Raw genomic sequence first — 10,391 nt, 5'->3', positions numbered from 1 at the left:
CGCTGCTGAATTACCTTCTAGCTATGCTTATGTGTGAGAAATATGTAACTATTTTGTGATATGAACCACAATCTACTGAGCACTGAGAAAAATGACCTCACAAGGCAAACTTGGAACAAGATATTTGTGCCACAAAGCTCATCACAGGGCTGGAGCACTTCTCCTGAGAGGACAGGTTGAGAGAGTTGGGGTTGTTCACCCTGGAGAATTTATAGCAGCCTTCCCATATCTATAGGGACCTACAAGAGAGCTGGAGAGGCACTTCTTACAAGGGTATGTAGTGACAGGCAAGGGTTAATGGCTTTGAACTGGAAGAGGGTAGATTTGGACTGGATCTAAGAACAAATTCTTTATCATGAGGGTCGTGAGACACTGGAACAGGCTGCTCAGAGAGGTGGTAGATGCCTCATCCCTGGAGACATTCCAGGCCAGGCTGGATGAGGCTCTGATCAACCTGATCTAGTTGCAGATGTTCCTGCCCATGGCAGGGAGACGGACTAGATGAGCTTTAAAGATCCCTTCCAACCCAAACCATTCTGTTTCCGTGATTCTATGAATTAAAAGGCATTTAGTAGTATTGTTTCTGTTTAGCCACATTCTTAATGCAGCCACTTGCACTACATGGTGCTCATTCATGAATTGCTGCCCAGCTGGCAGCAATGCAAGATTTCAGATCTATGGCAGTTTGCTTTTCCACATTTTGTGTATTCATTAGGCCAGAGTGTACAAGCTGCGCTTGGCATAGACTGGTACGGCTGTGAGTGATGAAATGCCCACAGAACCCACTCTGCCACAGATAAGGATAGAGACAGGATTATCTCACGTATTGGTAGAGAGTTTCCTTCTGCAATCACACGCACTGGACTACGTGCACGCTCCCTCTCCGCATACACGTGTGTTTTTCTTTTGTCTTTTTCTCTAGGCACGTACACAATTTAACATTTGCTCCGGGACTTAAGCCTGAGGCCACAGCCCAGCCGGTAGTGCCCGGGTGCAGGCGGCAGGCAGCGCCCAGCCGCACCGGACGGCAGGGCCTGGGGGTGGGTGTGCCGGGCGGCCGCGGGCCTCAGACCTCCGCCTCTCCTCAGGCAGCGGCCGCGGGGCGGGGGCCTGGCCGCGCGGCGTGTGCGACAGGCCCGGCCAAGCTCCTCCCGCCGCCGCGCCGCGGGGACGTGCAGGCGCTCGGCGGGCCATGGAGGCAGCGTGGCGGGGGCTGCGGGCGGGCGGCGTGGCGAAGGCCCGTGGCTCCGCGCTGCTGCTGCTGGCGGCGGTGGCGGCGCTGGGAGGCGAGGCGGCGGCGGCAGAGGCGGAGGAGCCGCGTTCGGCGCGGCAGCGAGGGGACGAGCAGTGCCATTACTACGCGGGAGGGCAGGTCTACCCGGGAGAGGCGGCTCGCCTGCCCGTCTCCGACCACTCGCTGCACCTCAGCCAGGCCAAGAGTAGGTGCCGGGCGGGATCGGGGAGTGGGAGGCCGGCGGATGCTGTACGGGTGCCCTTCGTTGCGCCGCCGCCGAGGGGCGGCCCGTGGCCGGGGCGGGGAGAGGTGCCGCAATGCGCCTCGGCCGCGGGGCGAGCGAGGGGCGGGGGGCGGGGGCCACCCCACGGCTTGGAGCGGCAGAGCGGCGGGCAGCGCCACGTCAGGCCGAGCGCCGTGGCCCTCCGCCGTGGGACTGCGGCCCTCCCGGGATGCCCGTGTGGCTGTTTCCCAGACGGCCGCCTTGCCCGCCTCTCTGCACCGGCAGCAGCCCCTGGCTCTGCACGGCCTCCCCCGCGCGGTGACCGGGTGTCCCTGCGGGTGACCCCGCGGGAGCGGCACTTGCCGCTCACCCCGCTGCTCCCGGGGGCTTTCCCTCCCCTCCCGTTGGCTTCCGGCCGCCGGGGAGCGGGGGGCTCGGGAGGGCCCAGTGTTCTTTCCAGGCCTGCGTGTTTATGGTGTTAAACTGACAGCGAGTTAACGTTTCACAGACATTCACCAGCGCTTGCGGTTCCAGATATAGCGAAGGCGATCAGGAGAGCGCTTTGAACAACGTGCAGGAATGCCTTGTGCTCACACGGGGTTAGAGATAGCCAGCGGTCACCTCTCCTGACGCTTACTGGCCATGCTGGGCTGGGTTTGACCCTCTCGTTGTGGTTTAAATGCTTTATGGCAGACTGAGGTGCAAACATCTTTGAGTTGCAGCGAGATGCTCCAGGGCACCCATTCAAGTGCTCAGCTGCTCCCCAAAAGTCCTGTTTTTTTGGACTGAAGAAAGGAGAGAAGTCACACAAAACGTGTCTTTGCTGTGGGAATTTAGAGCTTTAAATCCTTTTTCTCTGCCGAGCCAGGGCATAACTTCTGTTATAAACATTTGCAAACAGATGCTATGAGAGAAATGGAAAAGCAGTCAAGATACTTGTAACCAGCTCTGTTCTTTTTTTTTTCGTCCCTTTGTAATATTCTTACAGCATTTTAGACAAGTCTTTTTCAACCAAAATATCACTTAAAAACAGGTCAAGATACAACATATTTAATTTCTTTTCCTTCTCCCTAGTAATCTGAAGGTCAGCTGAAGAGAATGTTTTGCTGTGACAAGATTAGATTATGAGTGTCACTGTTTTGTAAAGAGCAATATTTGAAACATTGTGGAGAACTCAAAATAATCTGAAGATTAATCCTTGCTCTCACTTGAAAACTGTCGCATACCTACATAGACTCAATAAAAATTAAAAAAAAAAAAAGTTTGAGGTCTGTAGCTTGAAATCTGGTCAGAAAGAATTCTACAGAAGACTTGAGAGGATTTCATCAAAACCAGTAAACTGAAATTACCAGTCATACCTACTGATTCTCTGTACTTGTATTGCTGTGTCCCTTGTGGGTTATAACATGAGAATCCAAAGCCGACTGCCTTCCCATTCACAGGCACGATGTGTCCGATGATTTGGGGTATTTTTGGTAGTCGTTGTTGTAGATGCTCAATGACTAACAGCTGTGGGTTGCCCTAAAAAAGAGAAGAGACCAACAACATAGTCCTCATCCAGATAATAATTAAAATTCTCTGTATTCTTCTCAGCAGCATTTCCCTAGTTCCCTGGGACTGTAAGTCAATGTCCTTGACATCACAAGTGTATTGAGATCACCTTGGATCTCCAGCATACCCTATTTGTCTCAGAGTTCACATTGCTACGAAAATAGTACCTGGCAGAATAATTTTTAATGGTTTTAATTCAAGGTTAATCCCTTTTGGTAGGAAATACATTTAATGCATTTTAATTGGATTTTTTTGTAAAACACAATTATCATCAAGTTACAATTTGCTTAGGCGTTGTAATTTAATAAATACACACTGTGGTTTTAGACATTTGTCTCCAAACATGCTGCAGCATGTATTCTTTTTATGGACTTGAATTCTGAGTAGATTTTTTTTATGGCTAAAAACTGACAATATGAATTTGAACTGAACCATTTTATGTTTCTGATTTGCAACAGCTATTCCTAACGCAGTAGTGAGGTTTCCTGAAATCTTAAACAGCTTCCCCTTCAGTCTAACAGATGTTCTGCCATGAGCTGGTAGCAAACACATGGTTTTTTCAATACACCCAGATAAGGTTTGTGTGGCCTTGATTATCAGTGATTCGAAGGGTTTATGTATTAGCACAAGTTGGTCAAATTATTGACTTTCCATATGTACTGAAAACTACATTTATTAATCATTCTGTAGCCTATGCCAGCTGTGCACTTTTTACAGCGGTAAGAAAGTTTCGTTTTGTAACTGTGTGCAGGTTGTTTTTCAAGCAAAAGGAGGAACAGTTGGCCTCGCGGGCAAGCCGGCTAGTGAACAGCTTGGTTTGAACACGTGCTTTGTATTCTGACTTCTAATTGAACTTTCTTCGTATTTCAGTCTCCAAGCCAGCACCTTACTGGGAAGGAACAGCGGTCATTAACGGAGAGTTTAAAGAGCTGAAATTGACAGATTATGAAGGAAAATATCTTGTCTTCTTCTTCTATCCTCTTGACTTGTAAGTAAGATCGCTGTAGACATACCAAGACTGAGTACAGCTACGCTAGACCCATAGTTCATTAATTTTGCCCTTTTTTTGAGATCTTGGGTTTTTTTGTTTGGTAGGGGCTTGGGGGAGAAGAAAGAAGCAATGAAAGAAAATATGGTATTTTCATTTGTGTTTTCATTGTGCATTGGTAAAATTGTAACACAATCTTTGCCCTAATAAATGTGTCCACTAATTTGTGTCTCCACACACATAAAAAAAACCTTCGCATCTGTAGCAACCTTTACATTCTGTTTGATGCTGTAAATCACTGCTGCAAACAGAAGACAGCATCCCATCTATATTTTCCAGAATGTATCAAGGACATTAAAAGATGACGTTTTCCCTTTAAGTTCTTCCCGTAACACCCTAAGAACATCTGACATTACCCTCCTTTATTTAGAATGTGGTAACTTCAGTGGTTGAGTGGAAACACCTCAGCTTTCTACCAGACAGTCCCATTCATTTCCACAAAATGAAGACAAGAGGACAAAGATGCGTAACTACCGTGACATTATAAAGGAAATAACATAGCTCTTGGCCATTAGCATCAAGGCCCTAGAAATTGTGGTCTTTATTTCTTCTGTAGTGGAAGTCAAAGGTCAAAATAGTTAAAATTTGCAGACATGCACGGTAAAAAGAAATTATAATATATTCCTCTGAAAAAAATGGCATATTTTGCTTAAATTCAGCCACTTAATATTCATAAAGTCTAAAGGAAAGTAACACTAAAAACACTTATACTCAAATTGTAAGACAGCGCAGGTTTGTCATCTTGTTCAGTAATAAACTCCGTGTAACTAAGCCAGAAACTGAGGCTTAAAGATTTGTCAGGCAACATTTTGGTTAAATACTTGAAGAAGCAATAAGAAATAAGTAAAAGCTGAGATTGTTTATGATGAATCCACCATTTTAAGTTAAACAAAATTTACTGTGTCATGCGATTTTGACTTTATCTTGTTTTAAATTATCTAGTACATTTGTATGCCCAACCGAGATAATTGCCTTCAGTGACAGAATCGAAGAATTCAGAGCAATAAATACCGAAGTAGTAGCATGTTCTGTGGACTCAAAGTTCACTCACTTAGCATGGTATGTATCTTTTCCTTATCTTCTACTAAAAATTATTCATGGGTCCATCTTAGCTGAAGAACTGTATCCCCAGATTTGTAGCCTATGTAGGTGTATCATAATCTGTAAAAGCATGATACTGTTGGTACAACTGTTTAAAATATTTTTCAGCAGTAAAATTTTTTAACCCTAATGTGTGAAAGTGCCTTATCTTTGAGTCTTGTTTGGTACGTTCTGCTTGAAATATTTCATGTCTCAGTCCAGAAAATATTTCAAATACAAAAGAAAAAAAGGGATAAGGGTGCAGGTATCTGTAGAGGCGTTACACTGTCCCAGTTCATGAGCACATTGGTATAAAGCTACTGTGACTGATAAGAAAGAGGTCACTGTTAATAAATGTGGCCAAAAACTGCGAAAGATCCACTGAACATTTTGCTTCAACTATAAATAGTATTCATGTCCTTTGTATGCAGAACAAGAAAAATGTCACTTGCCCTAAATCCGTTCTGATTTGTGACTTTTAACTTTGTGTAGGGAGTATAAGTCTTTATGAGAAACACATCTGTATCTGATTTCTTTCAAAGGATTAATACTCCTCGAAAACAAGGGGGACTTGGACCTATGAGGATTCCGCTTCTTTCAGATTTGACGCATCAAATTTCAAAGGATTATGGTGTATATTTGGAAGATCAAGGACATACACTTAGGTATTTCACTTGGTTACTGTTCATTTTGTTCTGCTGGAGTGGTACTGACTACTTCATATCTAAAGAAGCTTTTGAAATTTTTCTTTGAGAGCAATTTTTACTTGGGGATTCGTGCTGAGAGACAAAATATATATTCAATAACACAAAAAAATTAGCCATAATGAGTCAGAACACGGATGGAGGTTACTGTCCTGTTTAACAGCAGACACCTGGGGCAGGGCAAATATGCAGAATACCCCAAAACAGCAGCTACTCAGGGACCTCCCAAATCCAAGTGGAGTCAAGACTAAGAGTAACTAATAGATTCAGGAGATACGTGTTTCATAAATTTGATTAGTTGCTTTTGGGATCCCTGAAATGTCTTAGCATCTGCAACGTCCCCTGGCAGGGCCTGCCAAAGTCTAGCTTTATGTTCTGCAGAAAAATATCCTTTTTTGGTTTTAACTTGCTGTCATCTCATGTCATCAGATGCCCCAGGTAAAGAATCGTAGGTTAGTAGTATTCTAAGGTGGTGGGTATTGTATGGTGTTTCCAGAGATCAAATTCTTCCTATCCAACAAACATGAAATAGTGTGTAAACACATCACTGTAATTCATTCTGTTTCCTAACACACACACAAAATGTTTTCACAGAGGCCTTTTCATTATTGATGATAAGAGAATCCTTCGACAGATCACGATGAATGACCTTCCTGTTGGGAGATCCGTGGATGAAACGCTTCGTTTAGTACAAGCATTCCAGTACACAGACAAACATGGAGAAGGTGCTCTTTTAATTATTGTACTTTGATGCTGAAGATTGTTTTACTTAGAGTGGAAGCTGTATTTGTAGCTTTTAGGAAGAAAGGTACTCAGTAACTTTAGAGACTAATCTCATACAGGGAATGAAGTGGCTTGATTGCCCTGCTACAAGATTCTGTCGTCCCAGTGCGTTCATAGGTTGTTTCTAGAATAGTAATTCATGTTTTGCTTCTCATCCATGAGAATGCAGAGCATAAAGCATTCCTTGCTCTGAATTAAAGCATTAGGTACCATCTGTCACAAGCATAAATCTGTACAAAATACGAGGCTGTGACAAATCAGGCCCAATATTTCAGTATGTTTTGACATACTAAAATAATTGAGATACCAGTCATACTTGTCCTGTGTCATTCATTGAGGATATGTGACAAGGAATTGAGTGTGCTTCGTACCAAGATACATGGTGATGCTGTGAGAGTTAGACCACCATACTTGTGTTTTCTTTACAAGTGCTATGGGATCATCTTCCCCTGACAAAGAAGCTTTCACTGGCTTCAGATCACTACTTTGTCTCAACAATTCGTATCCTCCTCAGATCAAGCATAGAATGAACTTTTCACATTTCTTTAATAAATGTATTTAAATAAACACGTTCTTTTATTTAAAGATTTGTTTAAGTATTAATACACATGTTCAGCAGCTGAACTTCCATTTCAACTCAGTTTCACCTGGCATTTGAAAGTGCATTTATCTTAAGGTACAAATCATTATTATGCTTTGCTGTACAGATTTAAAAATATAAATGCTGATACTTAGGCTATACACAGCTGACTGAGGAAATTTAACCTCTTTTATTTAGTTGCAAAGCTGTCTTACAGAATACTGATCTGCAGCGTGTTTCCAGAGTACCATTTTTTTTTTCCCAGCTTTTTCATGAATGCAGAGGAGAGCCTCCCTATATGCCTTACTGGCTTCTTTGCACTGAACAGGAAAAAAGTTCTCCGCGATTCCTAATTGCATTTGTGGCATTTTGTGTGGCAGCATGCCTTAAAGCAGTGTGAGATGGCATAACACATTGAGCTAAAGCCTCAGAAGGAGAGCTCTGGAGAGATAAGAGCTTCGCTCCAGACTGTGCAACTGCACAGGTGGTCACAGGGCTGTCTGCCATGGGGCACGTTAACCACATGCTGTAATCCCTTTACTCCTGAGCAGGGCTTCAAATAATATCACTCAGTCTCTTGTGGAATCTTTGAACTGATTTATTTGCTGTAATTTTTTCCCTAACATTGGTTTTAAAGAAAAAAAGGTAGGTCTCTGAATAGTCACCCGAATTTTGTTGTGAAACTTTTGTTTCTGCTAGAATAAGTGTTCATGCTCAGACAGTGCTTTGTCTAGAAGGGCACAAGGATTAAACCAAGGCATCAGCATCCATCCAAAGATAGCAGAAGTGGTAGCTGGTAGCAGGTTATCAACTGTTATGACACCATCCCATGTATAAAGCAAACTGCAAGTTGCAGATATTTACGTATGACATTTGTGTGCTGTGTTACTTCAGGTTCAGAAAGATAATGTTAAGTGCACAGAAGTAAGTGTGTGTAAAAATACTTTTACTAACTTTTGTCCTTTTTATTTTTTTCCTCCAGTTTGCCCAGCTGGTTGGAAACCTGGCAGTGAAACAGTAAGTCACTGTTTATCTTTAAATGCATGTACTATTAAAAAACTCCGGTAAAGCCAAATCCAAAATCTTCGCAATTTTCAGTGAGATTATATGAGTAAACTCACATTATTATAGTTACAGCTTTTGGATTACTACTGACTTCATTAGGAGCTCGTTTCCCTCACGCTATTCCAGTTGTTTCAGACTCCCTGTGTATAAACAAAACTCTCTTGAGCAGCAGTTAGTTAGTGATCAAGAACTTTTTTTTTCCCTATTAACACCTGATGAGAGGAAGCTGGAAACTCTTGAGTGTGTCTTCTCTGTTATTTGTCCATATCAATTCTTGGTTCTGTCAAGCGCTGCTGCGGATCCTAGCCAGGCACTACCCAAAAAGAGAAAGTTCCCAGGCTGCTGTAGTATGTGGCAGAGCTGGTGTGCCACTGTCAGAACTCCAGCAGAGAGCACTGCGTTGCTGCACAATAGCTCTTCCTCCTTTGTTACAACTCGCCTACATGTGACTATAAGCACAAGAGCAAGGGCGCAGATGAACACCCAGAAACCATTGAACTCGTTTGTGTTCAACGAGTTTGGATCAAGCCTCAGCAGAATAATGACATTTTTACTAGGGGTCTCAGCCGCCTAGGTCGGATGAGATCACTGCCATTGAATTGAGCATGTGGCTTTCTTCTCAACCATCTGGTGATTACAGCGCGTTGTTGTTTAAGAGCTGTCTCAACAAAATGCAGGTCCAAGCAGCCTCTAAGCAGAGTAGAGAGCATTGTAACTGACAGTTAAACCGTGTTTCTTTGCTGGGTGTGAAAATCGCCCAGGATGACTGGAGGCTCGGAGTCACCTCTTTCAAGCAAGCAGAGTGTCTCAGTGGGGCAGGCTGGATATTCAGACTGCAAAATGAAAGAGGGGTGGCTGGCCTAACAGACGTGTTTTGGCAACTGGAAAGTTCTGTCCTCTGTAACCGTGGATGACCTAAATAATGTGACATTAATGTAATTTCTAAAAAATAGTCTTACAATGCTGAGATCAACAACTCCAATACTACCAGTGTGAAGATCTAAAACAATACATAAGCTTTCTCCTCCGTGCAAAAGATGCAGATAATTTAAATAGCATAGTGGTTCAAAAAGCCTTTCTCGAAGATGTAGCCATGCCTTCTAAATGTGTTTGATTTAATTAGATCAGACCAGAGGAAGCCATGAGAGTGTGGTGGCCAAGGGAAGAACTGTAAGTAAATTCTTAGAGTCTTGATTACAGATATTAATTTATTACAGTGTCTTGCTTTTGGGGCAAGCAACGTAGATGTATGTGGTCCCAATTGTCAAGATTCTTCCTTTGGTAGGCTGCACTCTCTCTTTGCCCGATTAGTTAAAACTTTCTGCTACTGTCATTAGGTATCTTTAGAGATAAAACAGTAATCTAGGATCAAGTCCACTGATAAATTACTGTTCGGTGTTGCTTGTGGGCTGGCCTCAGCATCATATTATGAAATACTATGCTGTTCTGGTATTACAGTTTGTTGTGTTTATGTGTTTTGTTTTTCGACTAACGTTTTCATTTTCTGTCTTGCACAGATAATTCCAGACCCAGCTGGAAAACTGAAGTATTTTGATAAACTAAACTGAGGCTTGCTTCCGTTGAATTACATAGGTCCATGTTCAACTTGATTTTTGCCAATAAAATTTCATTAATTTTGTTACTTTCATGAGTTTGACTAATATGTAACTGCAGTAGACCATTAAAGGTCTTGTTGCTTAAATGGGAGTTTAACCTGTGCGAAGCATGGGTACCTAACTAGTTACCAGAAAATATTCTTATGAAATACATGTTTTCCCCGTAAGTTTGTTTAGATGCTTGGTTTTCCCAAAATTTGCTTCTCTTAGCATCTCAGGCTTATATTCATGACTTTTGCTATTGATAAGATTACTTAATATTTGCAGAAATCTTGTCTTGCTTGGTCACGTTCCAAGAGCTACAGCTAGCAAAGAGCCACTTGGTTATGGTACATTAGTCTGTGGTCCAGAGGCGACAGCAGCTAACCCGAAAGCCAGAAATCATTTACAGTTGCTGAATTAAAGTTCCAGTTTGTCCAAAGCTGGAAAACATTTTTAAAGTATTAAGAACATATTCTATGCTACATAAACCAGTACAACAGCACTGAAAAAAATACAGCTATGTCG

At 42.9% G+C, this 10,391-nt stretch overlaps 1 protein-coding gene across 2 annotated transcripts; it reads left to right on the top strand.

The window, feature by feature from the left end:
* The first annotated feature begins 1,128 nt into the window (after positions 1-1,128).
* Positions 1,129-9,910, top strand: PRDX4 (peroxiredoxin 4). Of its 2 annotated transcripts, XM_065071092.1 has the most exons (8): positions 1,129-1,439; positions 3,879-3,996; positions 4,999-5,115; positions 5,679-5,801; positions 6,435-6,565; positions 8,186-8,220; positions 9,392-9,438; positions 9,786-9,910. In XM_065071092.1, the coding sequence occupies exons 1-8, from the start codon at positions 1,193-1,195 to the stop codon at positions 9,787-9,789; spliced, it is 822 nt and encodes a 273-aa protein (XP_064927164.1). In that variant the 5' UTR covers positions 1,129-1,192; the 3' UTR covers positions 9,790-9,910. The 2 variants fall into 2 exon arrangements, with proteins under 2 accessions (XP_064927164.1, XP_064927153.1); XM_065071081.1 differs by lacking the exon at positions 9,392-9,438 and having other exon boundaries at positions 1,133-1,439.
* Positions 9,911-10,391: the final 481 nt, after the last annotated feature.

This window comes from Columba livia, chromosome 1 (genome assembly GCF_036013475.1).
Source record: "Columba livia isolate bColLiv1 breed racing homer chromosome 1, bColLiv1.pat.W.v2, whole genome shotgun sequence".
NCBI lineage: Eukaryota > Metazoa > Chordata > Aves > Columbiformes > Columbidae > Columba > Columba livia.
The sequence above is the reverse complement of the archived record's forward strand: the minus strand, read 5'-3'. Positions and strand labels throughout refer to the sequence as shown.

Coding starts and splice junctions, on each gene's coding strand:
- PRDX4 (XM_065071092.1), top strand. CDS start 1,193: ATGGAGGCAGCGTGGCGGGGGCTGCGGGCGGGCGGCGTGGCGAAGGCC. Junction 5,116..5,678: donor AAGTTCACTCACTTAGCATG/GTATGTATCTTT, acceptor TTTCTTTCAAAG/GATTAATACTCCTCGAAAAC. Junction 8,221..9,391: donor GGAAACCTGGCAGTGAAACA/GTAAGTCACTGT, acceptor TGATTTAATTAG/ATCAGACCAGAGGAAGCCAT.